Source organism: Crocodylus porosus, unplaced genomic scaffold, assembly GCF_001723895.1.
Source record: "Crocodylus porosus isolate Cpor-Errol unplaced genomic scaffold, CroPor_comp1, whole genome shotgun sequence".
Lineage (NCBI taxonomy): Eukaryota > Metazoa > Chordata > Crocodylia > Crocodylidae > Crocodylus > Crocodylus porosus.
Genome location: NW_017728932.1, coordinates 12469264 through 12493211, shown reverse-complemented (window position 1 = coordinate 12493211; position 23948 = coordinate 12469264). Strand labels below are relative to the sequence as shown.

The 23948-nt window shown below is 47.8% G+C and overlaps 1 protein-coding gene across 3 annotated transcripts in view; it reads right to left on the bottom strand.

Moving 5' to 3' along the window:
- The window catches only part of HNF1B (HNF1 homeobox B), a 47714-nt gene that overhangs the window by 5704 nt on the left and 18062 nt on the right, over window positions 1-23948 (bottom strand). For 2 of the 3 annotated variants that reach the window (XM_019545615.1, XM_019545617.1), the window contains exons 5-8: window positions 7778-7941; window positions 4024-4156; window positions 2574-2765; window positions 554-672 (exon numbers count right to left, since the gene is read on the bottom strand). In XM_019545615.1, the coding sequence (XP_019401160.1) occupies window positions 554-672; window positions 2574-2765; window positions 4024-4156; window positions 7778-7941 (608 nt within the window). Of the gene's footprint in view, window positions 1-553; window positions 673-2557; window positions 2766-4023; window positions 4157-7777; window positions 7942-23948 lie in introns of all 3 variants that reach the window. The other variant, XM_019545616.1, reaches the window with a different exon arrangement.

Genomic DNA, 23948 nt, shown 5'->3' with positions numbered 1-23948 from the left:
TTGCAACCTGTGACTTTTCTGTTCATGGCTGAGTCTTGTTGTGTGCAGATGGGGAAATAGCATTGCAACACATGCAGCAGAACCCATTTATAACCACAGGGGCAAAGGGGATGGTCTGAAAAGACTGGGGTTGTTATTTGGCTTTGAGTCAGTGAGTTATGGGCTGAGCAGACACAGGAGCTGAGCTGGCTTGGCTCCAGCTTTATCTTTCTCCACCCCGAAGTATGGGGTTGGGCAGATAAATGATTCAAGGCAAAATCTTGGTCCTTGTGGTTTCAAAGGGCACTTCGCCATAGACATCTATGCAACGAGAATGTCACCCTGTGGGTTTAGCCCATCTCCTGTGTACCATGCATGAACCTGAAATAACAGCTATAAACAGTGCATTGTGCAAACAGTCATTCCTTTTATAGCAAACCATAATTTACTGAGAAACACAGCTTTCTTGTCCCCTCTATGGGCAGATTCTCTCTCTGCTGTTCTGACACAAGCAGAGAGCAACACTCATATGATTAGCGTAGACTGACAACGTGATCAACACATGTGCTGTTACCTGTTTACTGGAAGACATATTGGTTAATGTGCTGATGCTGCTGGTATCTGTGACCACCATAGCTGATGGAAACCGGGAAGTGTGGGAATACTGGGGAGGCTCCTGCTTGTGTGCATACACTACAAAAACGAAGGAGACAGACAGTCATCACATGAGCAGCTACAGTCATTGAACAAAGCAGACAAACGAGAAGCACCAGCGCACTTTTAAAACCAAAGGAACCCTCCGCACCCTCCTTCAAACCCTACAGAGTCCACCCCACTGCTGAGCGGCAGAGGCACATACAGGAAAGGGGGCAGGGATGATGGACAAGGTCACCAAAGGCAGGGTCAGATCCAGCAGGCAAAGGTAAAGCCCATGGGAGTTTCACTTTCTTAACCAATGGGGACTGGTAACAGTTAAGGGAAGTAAAGGGAATGCCTCTAGCAAGCTCCTGGGCCAGCTCAAAAGTCTGAAGGGACATCGTGTCTACATCTCCTTTTCCCAAATGTTTCCAACTTGCTGGTGCTTGGTTGGGCTGGCTGAAAACAGTTTGATGGAAAACTGTGTGATTTGACTGATAGCTATGGCCAAACATGTCTTTTATCCAGAAAAAAAATCTTTCATCAAAAACAGACTGCCCTAAACCTGACAAATTTCCTTGCAAAACACCACAGTGGTGTTGGGAATTGGAGTTGGGGTCCATTCATCTCTCTGGGCCTGACCCTCCAGACAGACTTCAAGGCCTAGCACTATGCGACTGCCCTGACACTGAGCCCTTGGTGAATGGAGGCAGTAAAGATTTCTTACTTTAACCAAAGATTTAAGTTAGTTAACAAAATATAAGGACAGGTTGACTGCAAGACTATAAATGAATCAGCTACAACCTGCCAATCACTCTTTCCAGAGCTGTAGCACATGGAAGTCTCAGCTGAAGAAAATACCTAAAGCAGTCAAATCTTCCGATTTGCAGGAGAATAATTCATCCTCTCCCATTGATTATTTCAAACCCAGGCCTCTTTTCCTTCTGTGCAAGGTTTGTGTAAAAGTAGATGGTAAGGACTGCCAAGGAGACTTAGTAACTCCTGTAGACTTTTTGTCACTGCAGTTGAAACCCCTGGTCAACACCTTTGTTCCTTAGATCTGTCTTTATTTTCTCTCCGGTTCCTGGAAGTTCACAGAGTTCTTTAACTTGCTTAAACCAATTTTCCATCCCCTACCTGCCCCCTACCCCAATAACCCTGAGATGTTCAGTGCACCTTGAAATGGTTTTACTATTAACTGTGCTTAAAGAAGAGTCCAGCCTTTCCTGGGCAGAGGCACAGGCAGGCTTGGGATGCAAACAGAGCTTCCTGGAACAAATTCCATTCTGCCCCAGAGTAAATTCACTCATGTTATTCTAGCTTTACTCCTGTGACCAAGAGAAGAATTTGGTCCTCGGACTTAGAGACAAGGGATGAAGGAGTAATTCTGTAGAGGAAGAGGAGGTCCAAGTGGAGGGAAGAGCAGAAGCAGTTGTGAGGAAGGAAGAATTACAGCCAAGTGAGAATGGATAGCATCCACTGTGCTAGGGTTACAGCAGCCAAGTTTCCTCCCCTCTCCATATCTGCTGGAAGGGGTATACGGAAGAAAACCCATTTCACAGGGAAGAGGTTCCTCGCCTGCTTTCCCTCCTTGAATTTTCATAGGGTGAATCTACTCTGCATCCCACAGCTGTGACTGAAGCTCATGTAAATGCACCCAGGCTAGATATAAGCTCCATATAGTCACAATAGCATGGAGCTTGGAGGAAGATTATTGCCCAAGTACAGTGCCAGGCAGGTTCTGCACCCCAAAATGAACTGCTGTGGGTACTGGGTGGCCACTGTAAGACCCACAGTCACCCCTTTCAACTGCAGCATGGATGGAGTGAGGACCCAATTGGGTGCATGGCTGGGGAGTGGGGAGGGAGCAAGCAAACTGTATTCAAAAGTATTTTGGACTCTTTACAATCACAGGCACTTCGTTGGGTCCCTCAACAAATACCTGACAAGATCCTTACTGTGTGAGTTCTGTAGCTGAGTCACCGTGGCCATAAAAGGCTGCTGCGTCATATGACTGGGAGACTGCTGCATGAGAGGCTGCTGATGTGGACTGTGCAGCTGCTGGGAAAACTGGACCGGCTGCAAAGCTGCCAGACTTCCAGCAACACTGTTGATGACAGGTACGCTCTGTGCTTGGGAGGTGTTCAGACCTGCCAGGAGAGAGAACGGGACAGTGAGCAGAGACGTCAGTGCTAGCACACTCAGAGGTGCTGCTCTGGGAGAACGAAAACAGAGGAGAACACCATCCTGCAGCTAGAGGTACCCAAGTGGGTGTCTCCGTTTCCCTCCATACCACACCAGAGCACACAATAGATGCTAGGAGAAGAAAAATCAAATGGTTTCCCTTCAACCATGGGCCAGTGCAACCACTTCACTTCCTTCTGACCCTAGTGGGAAAAGGCCACACAGTTACAATGGTCAGTTCTGGAAGTGAAATAAGTCATTGTACCCAGCTGGGTTTGCAGGTAAATGGGGAGTGGGGGTTTACTTCTGCTCAGTGAAGTTACCATATCTTCTCTCACACAACATGCACTGTTCCCCCCCACAGAAAAAAAAACAGCCCCCCCAAAATCAGGATCCATGTATGAAGCAGGATAGCTGATTTTCTAACTGGGATACAAGCACCCTGCCTTGACACTGCTCCACAGTGCAGCAGCAGCTGCATTACTATTCAGGCAGCTGAGGGAGCCAATTAACTTAATGGCTTGTTCTGTTCTCTAGCGGTGTTAACAAACCTCTCTCCCTTTTAATGATCTTGATGTTCAACTAAGCAAAATAACCTTTCTTAGGGCAGTTTTGCTGCCTGCTAGCTGCTTCTGGTCTCTCTCCTTTTTCACAGACTTGGACACTCTTTAGCTCCTTTCAGATTTATAGATCCATCCATGGAGAGACCAGGCTTCAGCAACAGCTAGAGTTTCAGCTTTAATTAAGCAGAAAAGTCAACTGAATATTAGGCTCTGTCCTTGCTCTATGCAGCCATAACAGCGGAATTTTTTTTTTTTTACCTTTTGAAACAAGTGCCTATTATGTATGGGGTGTGTTGTACGTGAGAAAATATGGTACAGGCAACTCTTGCCATTCGTGGGAGATACATTCTCGTATAGCCCGCGAATTGCAAAATCCACAAATAGGGCACTGCATTCATGAACACAGTGCCCCCCGGCGGCTGTGAGGGGGGCCCGGCTCTGGCAGGAGCCCGGCAGCAGTGAGTGCGAAGCTCCCGAGGTGCTCCAGTAAGTGTTTAAAGTGTATTTAAAATGCGGGCTTGGCATTTGCGAATATTTGAAACCGCAAATGCCAAACCCGCGAATAGCAAGGGTTTCCTGTACTTCTAAACCAACCAGGTTCAGGAAGACAAGAGTCCCTCTGACAAGAGCACACCTGAAGCGCAGGGGGCAGAGCACTTACTTTGCGCGATGGCCATAACTCCTGAGAGCGGCGTCATGATGAGGTTCTGGGACTGCTGGGGGTTGTGATGGGACAGGCCGTGGATGTTGGTCAGGGTGCTCACAGGAGGCAGCCCGCCTCCCGACACAGAGATCTGTCGAGACAGAGGAAGGGCAACAAGCATCAGAGACATGTGCTGAACAACAAAATAACTGCTACAAATTTAAGGCTGTCTAGACAGCAACTGCTCCCTCCATCTGTGACTTAACCGGTTCAGTGGTGAAACCTTGCCCAGAAGAGCGAGAGAAATAAAGGGAGAGAAGGGAAATTACCCAATGACTAGTGACAAAGTGTGAGGGAATCCAAAATTCAATCAGACTGTGGGCTACCTGCAGCAGGGAGCCACTTTTTTATTCTGTGCTTGTAGCATGGGGCTCTGGGTCCAGGGCTACGGCTTCCTAGATGCTAGGCAAATCCAAATAATAAATAAGAACCGCAATGATTGCAAATGAAATGCCAGCTCCAAATCTGGGATCTTAACTCTTCCCAATAGCTGAGGTGTTGTGCTTAAAGCTCCAGCTCCTGGAATCTCATGAAGGCGAGAGATTTGCAGCATCATTTTAAAAAAGCAAAAATGTCCAGTCCTCAGAATTACAGGAGAAAGGTGGAAAATATGAATTTGAAAAGGCTTTTAAAGAAATGAAAGTAAAAGCATCTGAAATGCACTTTTCAACATTTTATGATGATTTCTAAGCCAATTTTTAGGACGGTTCAGGGCTGGACTGGTGATTTTTGAACCGTTGCAGGAGGCAGTATAGGAACAGGCTAATTGTTCTAGGAACGTTAGCTAAGGGCCTTTGATCACTTATGCCCGAATTCAGCAAACCTCTCAGATAAACGCCTGCCTGACTTTAAGTGCATGAATAGTTCTTCGGACCTTAGCCAGACTCCTCCCATACTTAAAGGGAGATGCACACAGACTTGCTATCACAGTACCAGAACACATGGGAGCTTGTCTTTGTTGAAAATGTGGAGTTTTCACCAGTGCCTCTGAATCGGGGTCCCCACCACAAGCAGATGGAGAGCCTTCATTAAAACTGGTGCAATTATCAGCACTGAACAGTCCCAACATTCATGGGAGCATAAGGTGCTCAGCTTCAAGGCTTCGGCCACTTAGATTTTGGTGTCTCCCTTCCCATTTAAAAGGACCTGGTCGGGTGCCAGGTGTTACACTGTTAGACGCTGGTCCCAACTGGCCTGTTTATTTTGCACACGTGGGTGCAAGATAGGCCCGGTTGTAACCGAAACAAACAAATCACTCAGGAGCGTGAGTCATATTTCCTTATCCAGTATTTTCCACTTTCAAAGTTTCTTCAAGGCCAGATTATACCGCCCCAGGTGTGCAAGTCAAACAAGCCACCCTGGGACCCTGCACTGCTCACTTTGTAGCTTGGACTACTTTCAAGATGAGATTAGAACCAAAAAAACTTGAACTAAATGAAGGGAGCAAGAGATCACGTGACCAGCAAAGAATTCAAACCACATCATAAAAAACCAGTCCCCAGCGAGTTCTCCAGTACTGCCATGGTTAAAGGCAATCTAGGATCATAAAACAGTGACAAGCCTGAAGTACTGACAGGCTCAATAACATGCATCTTGGAGAGGAATAAAAAACCATTAAAGGGCAATGATTTTCTTGGCTGTTCTTGGTTTGATCTGGGATAATAAAAGTACATGTTTGCTGACTAGAAACCACAGCCTACAGCATATTTTTATGAAATGGCTTGCAAGCGCTGGCTAGCTCTGCTGAAGTGATGAGTGATAAGCCGGCAAAGGTAACAACTACATGTTAATTGGGGAATGAAACTGGAGATGGTGCTGGGCATTGCACCTTTGGTGGGGCTGGTTGAGCACTAATGGACAGGTGGGCAAAAGCTTTTAGCACTGGACACACTCCTACCGCTACCTAAGTTGGTTCCATTTCTGCTTTCAACCAAGCATCTTGAGGCTTTCTTCCCATGCTTGCTCCTCACTCCTGGGAGGAACTTGCTCCAAGGAAAAAGCCATCTCAACCTCCTCCTCTAACTAAACCCCCTTTTTGCCTTGAAGCTTATGTCTGACAAGAGTCGATCACACTGACCAACAGCTCGTTGTAGGCTTGTCTCATATGGCCTTGAAGGAAGGGCCATCTTCTGTTGCTGCAACGCATAATATACCATGGAGACCCCAAAGCATGGTAGTGATACAATGAAATCCATACTTAACATCGTTTCAGGAGTTCGGCACTGCAGCAGAGGAGGAGTCCTGGGGTGGAAAGGGAACAATGCACCTTAGGCTGCATCGTCTTCACGTCATCCAGCCAGGTCCAGAAAGGAGCTACCGGCTTCTAAAGGGAATTATGTCCTACTCTCTCTGGCTGGAAGATGGACCCTTTTGACCAAAAACCATCAGGATCACAGAGCAAAAGGAAAAACAGGGATTTAACCAGGTTGACTGGAATGCAGTCAAAATTGGGAGTCAAAATTGGGAGCTTCTGAAAATAAAACTGAAAACAGCTAAAACCGCTGGGATTCGTTCATCTCAAGTGTGCAGGGCTGGATTCGACTTTCACTTTCAGTAGCAAATAAAGCTCCCCGGACATCAAAACAACAAACCGATCTGTCAACACAGCTCTCAAGATGTGACATCTTACAACAGCAACGCCGCAATGTTTGAGCTAAGATGCTTTCCCGTCTTCTCAAAGAAACGACTAACGCCTTGCCCTGCCCGTTTTATGGCATGGATGCAGATACTCCTGGCCATTTATATTGATTTGCTTTTCTTTTTTTTTTAATCTCCTCACAGTGTCACCTTCTTCCTCTGGATAATTTGGATAATTACTAGTAAAATGCTTGTGAATTAATGCCCCCACATTTTTGGAAGTACATCAAATCTCAGCCTCACTCTCTATTTGCAAGTGACCCTCTAACTTTGCAAGGGGCCAACTCCAACATCCAGATCTGAAGACGCTGATCTAAGAAGGAATTACAAATTTGGATACAAATTGTGTGCGCCGTTTATCATCGTGACCATGCAGCTTCTTTCAAGGCTCTAGTTGGGGAAGTACCTGCAGCTTGTCTCATTGTCTTCACTTGTATAAATGAACGGGGTGCATTTATAACATATAATGTGTGTGTACATATGGGCATTAGACGAAGGATAACCGAGGCAAAGTTGCCTTGCTGGGGCTACAGCCTCATAGTGCCCTGTAGATCACAGAGGAAAATACACATGCGCGTATGTGTTAGTTGGGTATACATTAGATGGGAGAGAAGAGAAAGTTTGAGACAGAGGGAGAGAGGGGGGAAAGGGGCTTGCTTGCACAGAAACTGCTTCCCTGGTGAAACCTAAAACTTTGGAGGGCTTAAGAAAGAAAGGGAAAAAAAATAATGAATGAGCATTTTATCAGCACGCATGTCATCGGCAGCGAAAAACAAACAGTGATCCACCCACTGCGTTATATTTTACAAGGCATGCAATCAATAAAATAAGACCGGGCCTGTGTCAGATTTATTGGCCGGGTTCAGCACGACCTGCCGGGGAAAGCGGGGGTCACAGCCCTGCCTTTGACTCACGGCAGCCCAGATTTTTTTTTTTTTTTAACCCACCAACCCTACAATGCCTCATTGTTCAGCTGGGGCCTTGTGCTAGGAACTCAAAAAACTCGTGTTTGTTTTGCCTGCTGGGCCCTCTTATCTTATCAGCGGTGGAGCGACAATAGGCCAGGTGTACTCACCATTTTACCATCGGGCGAGAGTAAATTGTGGCCTGGGTCCAAGCCTGCTGGAGAAACCTGCTGGAGGACAGACTGGCTGGTGGTCACCATGGCACTGTTCCCATGGTGACTGATTGTCGAGGAGGAAGTGACCTCATTGCTCCCCTGCTGGTTGTATCGAACTCCTGCAAAAACGATTAAGGCCAAGCACAGTGTATTAACAACCCCCATCCGTGACATGGTCATAAAGCATTTTTATTCTAGGCACCAAAAAAAACCCCATCATCTTGTGGGCGGAGGAGAAAGGGATGTTTTCGTAGCTTCTTTAATTTAAGAATAAACCCTTCCTTTAAGACGCCGGGGGGAAGACTCTTCCGATGCATCGCTGCCAAGGGATGCAGGTACCCCGAGAGTCAGGATAATAATTTGCTATCTTATTGCTCTGCTTTGGTTCCTGCTCTGAAATGCACCAAGAGATGGAGTCAGAGATGCTGAACATGCCCAACCAGCTGAAGAAGAGCTCTTTGGAGGCAGAGGTCTGGTTTGGGGCTACGTCTAACCTCCTTTATCTCCTAACTGGCAGGACCATGGTATGCATCTCCCTCATGTGTCACAGAGATGGGGTATCTAGGTCCCACTCTACTTGAATCCATCCTGGTTGGGATGGAGGGAAAGCTGAGGTTTGGTCCCTCTCTCTAATCACTAATGAAAGCAACGGGAGCAAGGCCATGGGGAAAAGAGCTTGCAGTCACGGTGGTTAGTTCGGTTCAGCTGCATTTTCTGTATTGCTTAGAGCCTGGGGCTGAGAAAGACTCTGTTTTAACTCCTGCTAACTCTTTCATAGACATTAGGGCTGGAAGGGACCTCAGGAGATCATTGAGTCCAGCCCTCCCATCAAGTCCAGCCTTGGCTTTGACAGGTTCAACCTACTTGGTGTTATAACTGGACATATCTCCTTATTCTGACGGCACTGAAGGTGGGGGGCGCTGAAGGCAAGGCTGGTTATTTGCATATGGTTACCCACCCGAAGCAAACAATTATGGTATTTTATAACAGCACTGAAGTCTGAGCTCTGGGAGCAAAGCTGGGGGGCAGGGGGTGCTGCATTACGGACAATCCTGTGATATGTGGCTTTCCAAGCCAGACTCGTGGAAGGTTTCCACCTGGCCTTGTATAACTCCAGTTTCTAGAGTTACGGGACAACGTGCCCTCAGCCCAGCCTTAACCACACTGGCGATGATTGTTTTCACACTCCTTGAAATGCATCAGTCAAACAGCTGGATGGCTGGCTGCCCATAATTCATGCATGCTATTCGCACGCATGCATGCAACTCTGGCACGCGCAAAGATGCCAACAAAAGGTAGACGCAAACACATGCCTCTTATTTTTTAAATAAACACTGCCCGTATTGCATCAGATTACCCCCTAGTTCTCTTGCTCACTATACTGTGTGCTGCACTGGATCAGTGACAGAGAGAACAAAAGAGTCAAGAATATCCCTGTCTGACTGTACTTCATGCAACATATATTTGCTGCCGGGCTAAGGGGAGGTTGAGAGTTGTAAAACTCTTGATGGAGACTTTCTGTGCAAGCTCCACCTTTCCGCGGCTTGTTTACAACCATCTCTCTCCCTCTCCCTGAAACAGTAAAAGCTAGAAAACCACCGAGAGGGAAAGTACACAATGCGTGCTGACAGGCTGGCATGCACCATGGAGTCCAAGGCCAAGGCATTTATGTTACCGTGTCAGTCAACAATATGTCCCCAAGAGGGTAGCAAAAAAAGACAAGCCCCACAGAAGAGGCCAGAGCAAGTCAAGGACTTGCAGGGAGGCATGCAGCAAAACTATGTCATCCTTGAATAACAACTGTGACTACCTCTGACGGCAGACGTGAGGACAGCATGGGGGAACAGCACAAGAAAAGATGCCAGGGTTGGCTTCCCAGACTCCACTAGGCCCAGAGATTTGGGGTCATGAGAAATATTTTTGATTACAGAACTGGTCAGAAGTGCCAGGCGGGGGAGCGAGAGCTTCTCTTTATCTACACCATGGCCAACAGCAGTGCAAGATTCAACCAGCACATGCTGCCCTTGACCCACCTTGCCATGGTGGGACAATCTCCCTGGGCAGGAGAGGCCAGATTAAACCTGATCTGATCCACTGTGTCTTCATGCATCTTCTTTGCCCAGCAGTAAGTGGAAGGTAAACCACCATACTTCGGCAGTTCATTCACAGCTCAATTGCTCTGCCCTATATTCTACTTAGTGCAGGGTGGAGAAGACACCCAAAATAGTTACCATCAGCTGACACATATTAGGACACTCCCTTTCCCCCCTTAATTCAGTACGGCCATTTCATCTGTCTATACCTTATGTCAGTTCAGCTCTTGGTCTCGCTGGCCCTGATTTTGATGCAAGATCTCTGCAGCCAAATCCTCCTGCCTATTAGGAGCACAGATGACTTCAGTAGAGGCTGCTGGGTGGCATGGGTCCCTCATTTTGGAGACAATTACATGGTCAAAGGACTCACTTGCCCATGCCCTTTAGCCTGCCATCCAGAGCTCTCTGCTGGGACAGCATGTCAAATACAATCATTTGGGTTTGTGTGACATGGACACTCTTCCCATTACAACCAAGCAGGAGACCTTCCTCCCGGGCCCAACTCACGTAAGCTACAACTTCATAAAGCTCCTTGGTTCTTTGCAACATCCAGCCATCGAGGACTCTTTGAACTGTGCTACGAATTGTGTTTTACTTCTCAACGCAGTCCCCAGATGCTTAAAATTAACAGATCGTCACAGGGCCGTGAAAGAATGACAGTCCCAAACCCTTAAAATCTAATGGAACCAATGACCCAGTCCGGAGAGACCACCACTCTTCAATATAAATTTACTTAGTTTGGCTGAAAAAGCCCCACGTTGATAACCATACGATCTGCCATGTATCATGGGAAGGCATCTATAGATCACAAATAATTAACTGAGGGAGCCCACTGGAAACAAAAGCTTCTTTTTTACGAGGCTGCCTTGACAAATGTGGCCTAAAAGCCATTTATTATAAGAAGCCAAGTACCGCGTATACCGGTCAGGTTTAACTAACTTTTCTGGGTAGATTGAAGTGGCTGCCTTTGAAAGGAGCAGGGCTAAGAGCCCAGGAGCCTGAAATCCTCTAATGTTTCACAGACCCAACACAACATGGACAGCAGACATGCCGCTGCTTCATCATCTGCCTGGCTCTTGGCCTGGCTGAGAAACACTTCAAAATGGGGTTTCATCCCCATGCCCCCTTCCATTCTTAGCCTATCAGCTGGGACTGGCAATAACATTACTAACTAATGCCATCTTCCATCTAGGATCCCATCCTTTGAGAAACTCAACTGAAGTCACCAGCTCCTTGATACACCGCACAACCTTCTGATAATGTTTTTCATCCCCAAACTTCCTACGTCCTTCTGCCTACACCACTTATCCCCCAGTCCCGTGACCCTTGGTAACCTCCTATTCTTCATTTCGAAGGAATCTTGTGTTTTGGCACAAGATTCCTTAAAAATGACAATAAAGATGTCCTTTAAAAAGGACAACCCGGGTCCTTGTTTCACCCGAGGAGAGGATAGCTCAAGGGTTTGCTCAGTCCCAAGTGACCGGGTGAAAGTTTTGCTGAGTAACCTTGTAAGAACGAGATGATCATTAATGGTCCCTTTTGACTTTCATATCCATGATTCTGTAGTGGTAAAAGACAGACAGTGGATTATAATGCAGTCTAAGGATTTCACTGGGCAATTTCTACCTGCAGGCTTCCTAAGCGAGGAGCTGATAAGCACACCCACCTACCCCTGAGATGCAAGAAGAGTCCGTTGTATGACTATCCATGCCACTGCACAACAAACTAACCACAGGACAACCATGGAAAAGGCTTTCTCCTTTTCACCATCAGCTGGATAAACATGTCGAACAGTTAGCAATCCTCCCATGATCTCTGGCTCCCGGTCATTTCCCAGCAAACCCTCTCATCCCTGATAATGAAAGAATGTCCTTTGGCAGGTGGACATTTGCCAGGGTAAGTGAGCGACTCAGCCACGAACTGGGTAAACATTACTCAACCCCAGAGCTGTCACACACATTCTTATCCTGTATTTCTAACCTCATGCAAAGTGTATCCCAATTCCCATCGGGTCACAAAATCTGAAACATTATTTAAACAACGGAAGAGGAGATAACACCGAGACGAGAAGTTTCATTTTAAAAGATATATCAATTCATTGCCGGTTCCTACTGCCCTGAGCACAAAGCAAAACTGTGCCTGACTCCCATCGAATTTCCTAGGGATGAAACCAATGACGTTGCATAGAGATGCAATAGGATTCTCTATTCTCAAAACGGACACATTTTATAGGGAGAAAGCCTTTTTACAGGTTTTTCAAGCAGCACCATGAAGCAGTAAGGTTATCTTACCCCTGTTTTTCAATCTCTATTGAAGTCAGTAAACTTTCCAGAACAACTAAAGTCCACTATAAACACAAAATCACAGTATTTCCAACTGTTAGTGCTCTGAAGTCAGGAGTCAATTCTTTTAGAAACATAAGATTCACCCTACAAAGAATGAGATTTTTCAAAATTATTTATGATATAATTATATATAATGATATATTTTTTAATTTGCTGCCAAGCTTTGGAGCCCTTGCAGCCTCCACTTTTGTCGATTTTATCTCCCCAACTCTAAGGGCATGAAATTTGCTGTTTTGCAACCAAAAGCTGAGCATCTCTGCTCATCCCAGGACTCCAGATGCAGAGATGTCAAGAAAAAAAACAAAATCCTGAGGCTTGTGACAAAGATCACAGGTTGGTAACATGCCCCAGAAACCCACTGGTGAGAAGAAGCATGGCAGTCTCAGGGTTCAGGCTTGGTGGCACTTGTCAAACTAGGTTAAAGGGAGAAGTTTTGCTGTTGCCACCAACCAGGAGCTTGAGCTGGACAAGGGATAGTGCCATAATGAGGGCTATCATTAGCGGTATATTCCTACCCCCTGCTCACACACAAACCCTGGCAACAGGGCAATGAAGCTCCTATAGCTCCTCTCAGGTATCCCAGAGACAAGAGACCTGAGGGGCAGCTGTGAGAAGATGCCCTCAGGTGGCTTCATAGAAATATAGAAAAAGAGGGGTGGAAGGGACCTCAGGAGGTCACATCCAGTCCAACCTGCTGCTCCAAGCAGGACCAGCCCCAACTACATCATCCCAGCCAAGGCTTTGTCTAGCCAGGTCTTAAAAACCTCCAAGGATGGAGAGTCTACCACCACTCTGGGTAACCTGTCCCAGTGCTTTACTACCCTCCTGGTGAGAAAATTCTTCCTAAATTACCCAACCTAAACTGCCCTTGCTGCAACTGGAGCCCACTGCTCCTTGTTTTGTCATCTGCCTCCACTGAGATCAGTCCAGCTCCATCCTCTTTCGAACCCCCCTGCAGGGAGTTGAAGACTGCAATTAAATCCCCTCTCAGTCTTCTCTCTCTAGACTAAATAACCCCAGTTCCCTCAGCCTCTCCTCCTAAGTCATGCCCCCAGGCCCTAAACCATTTTCACTCTCTCCAATTTGTCCACGTCCTTTCTGTAGCAGGGGGTCCAAAACTGAATTCACCGCTTCATTCCTGGGTTTGGTGTATGAGAGTAGGAGCAGGTGGGCTGACCGTGCCTGGGAACATCCCTCCTCCAGAGCACTGTCTGTCAATGGGCCTGCACCCTTGAAGCCCATGCAGTCAGACCAGCAAACTGTGTAGTCTAGTGGTCTAAACCTAGACACTAGAGTCTAGACAACAACTATCTTCAAGGCCTTCAAGAAGTCATCCAACTATCCTGCCTTGATCTCTCCATGCATAGAATAGAATCATGATCATGCGTGGTGAACTGTGAGCTAAGCACACAGTTGGCCAAATTAAAACAATTAACATTTGCAAACCATCAGGATTCTAGTGCTAGGTAGTGTGGGCTAGGTATTATGCCAGTTGCAAACAGGACCCCTGGGCTATCTCAACCAGCTTTACTTTCAGCACCAGACAGCACTCAGAAATTTTACATCAGAAGACACGTGGAGCTCTTGGCCCCATTAGTATCAGAAGCCCATTACATGATAGCCACCTTCATGCGTTTTTCCTCAGGCTGCCACCCAGCACATAATTCTTTCCCCAGACCCACTCACCAAACCACCATCTCCTCCTCCTTTGAAACTGCATTAAAAAAAAAGAAGAAAAAAGACCCTTTCAGATGGCCCAAGGGAACTGCATTTGTATTATATTTTGCATGAATAATAGAAATAAATCCAAGCGATGTCTTCCCAACTACAGATTTCTCAGTGTAACCAGAATAAGATCTTCCACAACGAGCCAGTTTTGGGGATTCTTCAATAGGACCAGAATTTTTGGAGAGACAGAGCTTAAGATTTATTGAAAATCAGGCCTCTTTTTCAGCATTTCACACTGCACAACCATAAAGTGCGAGCCCACAACCATTTCTGAAAATCCTGTGCTTTCATGACTCCCCCTACATTGCCAACTGCCCAAGGCAGAGACTTTCTCTGGGGACATGTACTGTCCCATATGGAGCCCCTTATGGGTGTTCAAGGGCACACACGATCCATTGTCTGACAACCCAAAGCTGTCCTCCATCTTTGGAAATTCACAGTCTTGCCTTCAATGAGGAAATCAGATCCCCACTTGCAAAAGCACTTGCTGTTTTTGCCACCAGCACAAAGATTTCCTCTTGCAAGGACCCAGGGTAGAGAAAGCTCTCAAAGGTTTTTTACAATACAGTCAGAGTTCACGGTTTATGGAACAGCCGGGTCAGACGGCTATTGAAAACCTGGAGCAATTGTTCACTCTTGCCCCCTTGTATCTCCACAGCTTGAAGCAGCACCAGTGTAAAGGCATTTATTCCTCTTTAGACTCCCTCCCATCAAACCCAGGCAGCCGACTATGATAGGAACCTGCATATGAATCACCGTTAATGGATCTGAATGGATAGCTCAGGCTTTTTAAGGCTGCTTTACTAGAGCTACAGCCATAATATAAAAGTCTGTTTATTGGACCGAGCTTTTGTTTTGGCCGCTAAGTTGCACAGCCTGTGAAACGTTTTATTGGCTTTGCCCTGTTTTCTAGGCAAGCTACCCCAGCATCAGCGAGGGTCCCAGCCCAAGCCTGAGACAGTCAGCTCCTGGCCTTCTAAACGTCAGCCTGAGTCTGTGGTTTAAGAGGCAGATCCTTCCTGCCCATGTATTGAGACAGGGAAAGCACCCACTCCTAGGAGCTCACAATTACTTGGAAGATTCCCAGTGCTGCCTCTTTAGGTCAAAAAGGACATTGCCAAGGTTAGGGTACGATGCAGTGTGTGGTGACCACCTAGTCAGTGGTGACCAAGGGGTTAACTTACATGTGCTCACACACACACACCTACCCATCCCATCACACACATGTTCATGGGAAGCGTTGTACACGCGGCTGTTTATGAGCTACAGGAGGGCTTCTCACCTAGGACTGCAGGACTGGGCTGATCCCCGAGGTGGGGAGTTTTCCTGCCCAATGCAGTTCACCGAGCACCAGACTGAGATTTGTCCTGGTGCTCTGAAGCCCCTGGGCGAAGCAGGGGCGAGAGCAGGGTGGGCAGTGAAACATGGAGCTCTTCCTGGCTTCAGATTTTCCCGTAAACAACCCAGGTGCTACAGATGCCCAAGAACTCGCAGCCAAGAGGAGACCATCCAAATGAGTGGTGACAGTGCCCAGGTTATTCTCCATTCCTGGCCAGTCCTGTGCTTTCCTATCCCACGCAAAGAAGTAGCATAAAATCATATCTGCCTCCAGCTGAAGGGCAGACCTTGCCTCCCTTCTAACCTTGCTTCTCGTGGGCATACATAACCTTTGCGGGAAGCAAAAAGGCCACGGTTCTGATACGCAATCGATCCAGTAGGCAGGGCAAAATGGCTCTGTAGTCTTTAGACTTGCCTGCTACTGTGGCAATGAGGGAACCAAAGGGTGGAAGAGCAGGGCTTCGGGGTAGGTGCCGCTACGGACTTGCCAACTTAAATCCACCCTCCTGCCCCACACCCCTCAAGAGATGCCCAGTATGCCGGGAACCGTGGCCTTGTAATATCAGCAGGACATGAGCACAGAGGTCAGCTCTTCAGGCATCACAGGGATCCCACTCTCTGCTTTCCCCTAGACACCCAGCACAGAAAAATGCAGCCCAGTTCTGTTCCCCTGTAGTTAATCCCCTTGTTAAATTTTATATACCCCTGGCCCGAAGGCAGTCCTCCAGTGGGCTGCTCCATTATGTGTATTCCACAGAGCTTCCTCCTGAATGACCTCTTTGATCCAAGGGATGCAAATTTTAACAGACTGGCTCACTGCAAATGTCTCCTGCTAAGTTAGAGCCCTACAAAGAGCCCAATTCAATCCCCACCCATGGCAGTCAACAAGAGAGTCCCTCCATTGGCTCTCCCAGGGGGTGGATCAGGCCTGATGGAGCGGGTCTCATCCTTGCCTGAGGCCTGATCCTGAAAAAACATCAGTGACAGCTGGGCCTAGCGACATCTGTTCCAAGAGTGAGGACTGTAAATGTCAAAGCTCCCTCTACTATATTCTTAGTGCAATGCTGGTTAAACTGGCCAGGAAAATGGACGTCCCATGGCTCTACCACAGGCCCTTTACTACAGATCAAAAAAGCCCCTGTCCTTTGCATTAACGGTGATCTGGAAATCATCTCCCAGTGACAACCCAGTGCCCTTGCCCCATTAGAGCTGTTGCACTGTGCCAGGAACCTCTTGTGGGTTTCCTTGTCACCCATCAGAGCCAGACACTTGCAATAATAGTGTGAGTCTTATTTCTTTTATCTGGCTTACAATAGCTCTCTATTGGTTTTACCACTTGCTACCAGCATCATGCCGTTGTTATGCTAAATACATGCTAAAAACAGTGCTGGATCAGCCCTCTAGAGACCATCCAGTCCTGTTCAAGGCAGGATCTCTCCTAAAATAAATTAGACCTATATCCAGTTGGTAAGTAGCAATGGCTGGTGCATACAAAGAGCAAGGACTTCATCACTGCAAGCTTCTGGCATTACTGTGCTGCCTCAGATTCCTCATTCAAGGGCAGTAATCGCAGCCTCGGATGCCCATCAACTCTTGCTGTAGGGTGTACACATGCAGAGCCAGTTAGTAAACCAGGCTTGCAACCCAAAACATCTAAGGGCATAACAATCCTGTCACTGCTCAACTTTCAGTGACAGGCTTCCATCTCTCCTTCTCCCATATCCAAAAGGAGAAGAAAATATATTGCTTAAGTTGGAAGAAAGAGGACAGATTGAGTATCTCAAAACTCCTTCATTTTTCCTTTGGCAGGGCAGAACTGGCCTGAGGACTTGGTTCCTTCATAATTAAATAGCCAGATTGATATGATTTGCTTCCAAATGCTGCACATTTATTTCCCACCCTCCTCATCTCCTGAGCCGGGGAAATGACAAATGTCCAGTTTCAGCTGCAAGTGATTTTTTTATGAGCAACTTATAAACCCTGAAAATGCAGTCTACAATGCACAGGCTGACACCACTAGAATGCACTTGTGTTTGAAGCTTTACAGGCTTCCCAACAAAAACACCCCGGGAGCTACAGGTGGTGATGACTGGACTCCAGAGCTGGCATCCAAGAAGCTTGATGGAGAAATGCACTAAATCAAGGGTGGAGCCACCTTGACTGGCACGGACACAACAGTTAAATATTTTCAAGAGTCGAGGAGCTGCAGAGATGGGATTGGTTAACGGGAAAGATTTTGTTTTGCTTTTCAGATATGTCTCTCAGAGATGTAGGTAGCTTTCTACATCCCTCATAGTCAGCAGCCCTGTTTCTAGCTCCTTCCTGGCTTAAGCAGGATGGTGAAGAGACCTTCCTCCTTTCAAACTTGCAGTTGCACGGTGAATGAAGCGAAGTACGATTTGGCTTTTTGGGCTGCCACTCAAATTGTCTCAAAAGTGTTAATCTGGCTAAGTTATACAGGGCATAGTTTATACCCATTATAAACCTGTTTATTGGGACTGGCCCCTCCCCTTCTGCTGGTGTCATAAAGTCCTAATTACCCCCAATAAAGCCAGAAAAGCTCCTAACAGCACACTGTACTGACATAGCAGGACCATGAACAGAAGAACAGTAAAATATCGCAACAAGCAGTATTTTTATAGTGCCACAATGCAGCTCAGTTTGATGCATTAGTGGGACACGGGGCCAAATCTTTGACTGATATAACCTGACTTAGCCGTATTGGAAAAGGTGCTGATTTATACTCAGCTGAGAATACTAAGAGCTGTCTGTGAAGGTCGATTCACTTGGTTGACTGCAGTTGCACACACACACCTTCCTCTATGGCTGCCCACCGATCGCCAACCATCCTCCCACGGCTTACACGGATTCAAGTAGCCCAGAGACATCAGGATCACAGCAGTTTTAAAGTTACTGAGCTCATTCTTCACTGAATCATTTCTGACCTGAAAACTCATGTCCAAAGGAAGGGACCAAAAGGAGCGATTTAGGTAAGAAGACTATACCAGTCTTAGAGGATCTGACCCAAAGTCAATTGAAGTCTATGAAAAGGTCCCCATAAGTTTCGGGCTGGGCCCAGAGTGAACAGGTACCTTGGACAGATATCCTGGCATGTGCAGCACAATGTTTCCAGGGCAATCCTCATTACACTCTAATCCCTGGCTTCATGCGATCTGAGGCATGACACTCACTGCAAATGGGATAGGAAATGTACCTTTGAGCCCATGTGCTCCTCCACAAAAGCCATGGTTTGTTCCTGTTTGGTAGGGCTTCCTGCCCATCGCTACACATTGCCATTCAAACCCTTCTGCCTGCTCCTGCTTTTCCAACAGAACGAAGGGGTCGGTAGCACCCGCACTCATTGCTCCAGGGGAGCCTCAAGCCCGGGAAACTTTCAGAAGCCATGCCCTGGAGATTCAGCTGAGAACACCACAGAGCGGCTTCTTTCTCTTCCCCCATCACCTCCTCTACCCACTCCTTAGAGAAATGGCTATAATCCTTATTTGCATGGTCCCATACTGCTCTTGTTCAGGGAGATACATTTAGGAACACCCAAACCGGGAGGGGATTCACGGATCTGGGGTGCACAGCCACATTGCAACCCTCTGCCCAGCTGGGTTATTGTTGGAAAATCACATCCTCATTCAAGCCAATGGGAATTCTGTCACTGAGTTCAGCTGAGCCAAGATATGCCCTCGAGATCCAATTCACTACATCTGCAAGCAGCGCCATCAGAGAGTTCAATGCACAGGGTTGTCTGAAGCCTGCAGACAGCCCAGTCCTAGGTGGGCACCAGAAAAAAACCCACTACTTGCAGGAGAGCAGGACAGAAATTGGAAGTGACTGGCTTTCTGGAAGATTCATATTGTGGACAAGACGGAGAGGCGTCAAAGACTCAAGCTGTTGCCCCTCCATATCAGAGGTGAGCAACGAGTAGCTTACAGCTGCCTGTTAGTGCCCCTCTACCTTGGTTTCCCAGCACGGTGCATAGCAGACTCTGTGTTCCTAAAAGGCCGGTCTGAGCAGGCTGGTCTTAGCCAGAGCTCTGCGATCGGTGACGCACACATGCCCATCCTGCCTGTTTCCGGGCAGCCGCTCGAACGGGACACGGTTGCCTCATTTGTGAGTAGACACACCTTTACCCAGGAAACAGGGCTTGCCTTGTCCCTTTGTATGCAAACCCCAGTCTGCCTGGGCTATCACGGGGAAGCCAGCCGCCCAAGCTTGGAGCTCCATGTCAGTTAATCTCATCAATATCCTGATTGTTTTTGGGACCCTTGAAGATAAAAATGGCATAAACCAGAGCCTATGGGATGGCATTGAGTTAACAAGATAAAACACAGGCTGACCTTCAAATCAAACAGACAATTGAGATCTCTGATAAATGCTCTATGGGAAGGCAAAAGTCCAGGGATTTAAAAGCCCCTTAAACCGGCTTTAATGTAGCTACCTACAAATACTTAAAGAATAAGGCTAAGGACTGGATGGAGGGACTACCCAAGGGTTTCAAGATTTTATTCTGGTATTTATAAAGTTGGCTGACATTCATCATGTCTCTTCCCAATTCATCTATTCAGGAATAAAAACGTCCCACTTTTTAAACCAAGCTTCCTTTGGTACGGGTGTCAATACAGGAACCATTTTGCAATTGCCAAATAGCAAACAATGCTGCATGTATAAATAAATGAATAATTTTACAACAGCCCCATAAATTCAGGTCCTATTGTTGTGTGTCTATAGAAGGCACTCGGGGGCGGGGGGAGATGGCAAGGAGGAGGATAGGAAGTGGGCGCTAGTGCCGCATCTCAGGCATGCCATTAAGCTGCTAAGGCATTTAGTGCTCCAGACAACCCCCTCGCACGGTGCAAGGGCAGTTCACATCCCAGCATGGACAGTCGCTGGCGTGGTCAGCGAGACGGCTGGGACTGGGAGCCACCAGCCAATTGCAATGGGTCCATTCATTCAGGGCAGGCCTTAGTCTGTAGTCATTAAAAATGCCAGAGAAGAAGCCATTAATCAGTCATCCAGGGGCTCCTTATCCATGATCCTACTGGTCCCAGTTAACAAGAGAGGCCTGAACCAGAGCCCTGAAACCAGCAGTCTGCACATTTCAGGAAAGAACGGGAGGGGAAAATGGATTGTGAGGCTTGAGACCCTGGACCTGAAGCTGCCCGTAAGATTAGGCCAGCGATGGTAGCTCACTGGTGGAAAGGGACCTGTTGTCTGGATCTGGTGTGATCTGAGTTGGTAGATGAGCAGCCTGCAAGGTTTCTCCCACAGCCAAAATTTCACAGGAACATCCCGGAAAGGTAGGAAGCTGGTGAACACAAGACTGAGCCTTGCCTTGGTCCAACCTCAAGCCCTCTCCCTGTCCGGGGTCTGCCTCCAGAGCCTGCCAGCCTCCGGTCAATCACCAGCACTAGTCAAAGCCCCACAAGCACAGGCCTGGGTGTTACAAGATGGCCCCCCCTCCCCAGCTGAGCCTCCTTGGGGGGTCTTTGCAAGAGGAAATTATTCTCCTGGCAATCAAGACCATTCCTAATCCCCCCCCACCAAGTCAGACTTTCACTCCCTATGCCAGGCACCTGACACTCCCATCTCAGTATCACACGCCGCATATCTCATCCCTACCCTGTTCTCGGGAGCAGGTATGAAAGTATGTCAAGAATTTTGCTCTCTGGAGAGACTGGGTGGCTTTTGCAGACAGCAAGGTCCTTCAGCAGTGCCAGAAAGCCTGTGCCCGCGACCCGCAGCTGGCCTTAGTCATATCCAGTGCCCGTTTCCACCTCCTTTAAGAATCTAATCAATATGAGCACCAGTCTCTAGCAAATTCAACTGGTTCCCGCCACCCAGCCCTCATGACCTTTGCAGAGGGGTCTTTCTCCAATTGAGGAGCTATATCAGAGACAGCCATCACTCCTGGCCAGCTGAAAAGAAGCCTGAGAATAGGCTGTCACCGGGGCCTATACCCAGGGACAGCTCCTGCTGACTGAGTCTAGTGCTAGGAAAATAAAGGCCCAGCCTTAACGGCTTTCCAGCCTCAAGATAAATGAACATGTTACAGTAATTGCAGTCCCCCTAATAGAAGAAAACAAAGGATGTCATGGGGCGACCCAATGCAGGCTGGAAGGATGAGGACACATCAAAGGCAACAAGGCTCGTTCAAAGCCCCAGCTTAATTGTCAATTAAGCATGCATAAGGAGGACAATGCCATGACAACGCGGGGCTGCATGCTGGTGCATTATTGTAAAGCCAGGAGGAGAACACTGAAAACAGCTGATTTTGCTGACAATGTGCTTGTAGGGCACCTTGTAAGCAATCAGCCTATGACAGAAGGGCAAACTTCTTGCCTGTCATCCCCATTGTGTGGGACATTCCAGGGTTAGGGTCACATTTTGGTCATCATGTACTTGCTGTATGTGGAATAGATACGCTCTTGCTGAACTCCATGACTTCTGTAGGGATGGCCAATAGCCCTTGTCCCCAGCAAGCCTGCTTTCACAAGCACATCACTGCCATACATCCAGGACCCCCATAGCTTTTATGCTGCCTAGATCCCAACTACACTTACGTTCTAAAGTGCACAGCCCACACTCTTCTCTCATCGCGCTGATGCAAATCCAAACCGACTCTTTTAGCTTTGGTGGATTTACCCCAGAGCACAGTTTGGTTGCATGCCATCTTGCATGGTTGTAGAGCCCACCTTAAGAAGGGTCTGATTTTAGAAGAGGCAGATCATTTGTACGCGTCGCCCACTCTGCACCTAGAGCTCCAACTGGGCTTGCAGGGGAAGATGCATCAAAATGATAAATGCATCAAATTAAACATTTAGCTCTGGCCACAAATGTTGGAGGCCTGTTTCAGAGAGGAATCGAATTCATTCCTATCTGAAAAGCACACCAAGATCCTTGGATGGGAAGCACTCACAAGTATCCAGCCCATTTGTTAGGACAGGTGACAAAGTGACCTGGCTGAATGAGTCCAGCTCAGCAAATAATGTCTATCAAAGCACTACTTCAGTTGATTCAGCGCTGAATAGAGAGAGATGCAAACAGGAACTGTGTGGGTTTAAGCCTTTCAGGAGTGGGCTGGATACAGCATCTTCAAACTTCCCTTCTCTGATACTTCCCTTTCCATCTCTCTCCAACTCTAGTCTCCTTGTTCATTCTGTGAGGCCTTTGTGTAAAATCCAGCTGCTCAACTACAGTATCCTCACAGAGGCATACAAGTCTGGCACTACAGGATTCCTTCCCCTCTGCTAATACCAACACCCAGAGCCATGACTAGAGCCACTAGTCTTGGCAGCTCTGGGCTATAATGTAGCAGGGCTTCACACTTGATGGACAGCTGCAGCATCCACAGCTTTGAATGTACCAGCAGCTCGCAGTCAGCTGGAGGATTTGCAGCAGGGATAGATGGAAAAGCCATGGGAGGCTGGCATGGAGCAGCATCACGTTATGGTCTGCAGCCTCTCAGCTATGGGGAGAGAAGGACTTTCAGTGCAAGCTCGTGCCCAGTGCCACCTCTGGTCTTCATGCTTTCACTAGCCACAGCTGGAATTTCAACAATGGAGCTAGAGTAGCGTCTTGGGGATGTATATGGCCCCTCAGCTCATTCTCCAGCTACAGAGACAGTTCCTCATCCAGCTGAAGCGGTCTGTAAGTGCCTGGAAGCCGGGGACCAATTTTACTACCGGCAGCATGAGAACTCAGACAAGCAGCCCCATCCTTTGGTCTTTGCCCCCATCAACTGCTCCTTTCATCCGAACCTCAGACTGGAAACTCTCCAAGGCCAGGATGTGCATGTCAACGAGAAACCACCACTCTGGTGGCTCTGTACAGAGAGGGCTTTTCAAGACACAGGTTGGCTTCATCCCCCTCCCCACCCCATTCCAGATGGATTTGGGATGGCTCTGATCTGATTGTCTCCCTTCCATAAAAAAAAAAAGGAAAGGAGAAGAGGCCACTGCATTGCTCTGTAACCCATCAAGCCGGCCCAGCCATGAGAGCTGGTGACCCCACAGTGACCCTCCTGCGACCCTGGGGCTTGTCAGAAAGCTGCCCTCTTTTGTGTGCCGCTGGAGCTTGCTGACTTTGGTGTGCAGATTACAGGTACAATGACAATGGGGATTGTTTTCCCGACAATGCCCGACACCACTGCTCAAGCCCAGGCCCTCTCTGATTAGCTTCCACTTTCTTAGGAGCTAGGTCTTTTCCAGTTCTCTCTCCCTCCCCTCCACTGCCCGGCCCCGCAGCTGAAGCCCCGTTGGGATCTGCTCGTTTGGTCCTTCCCTTGCCTTGTGGGTCCTTTCCCTTTCCCTGCCAGTCTCTCATTAATAGGGAACGCAGGCCCAGGAACACATGCAATTCCTAAAGGGGAAAGAGCTGACAGATCGCTGTTCCAGTGCCTTCCTCCTCCAGTCCAGAGCATCCCTTGGAGAAAGGAGCTCTGTTTCCTGAATAACGTTCCCCTGGCTTCCGGAAGGCTTTCGACACTGTCTCTCACCCTGTCCTCATCAAAAAGCTGGGAGTCTGTGGTGTCGATGCCCACACAGTCAAATGGGTCGCCAACTGGTTGGAGGGCCGCACCCAGAGGGTGGTAGTGGATGGGTTCTTCTCGAC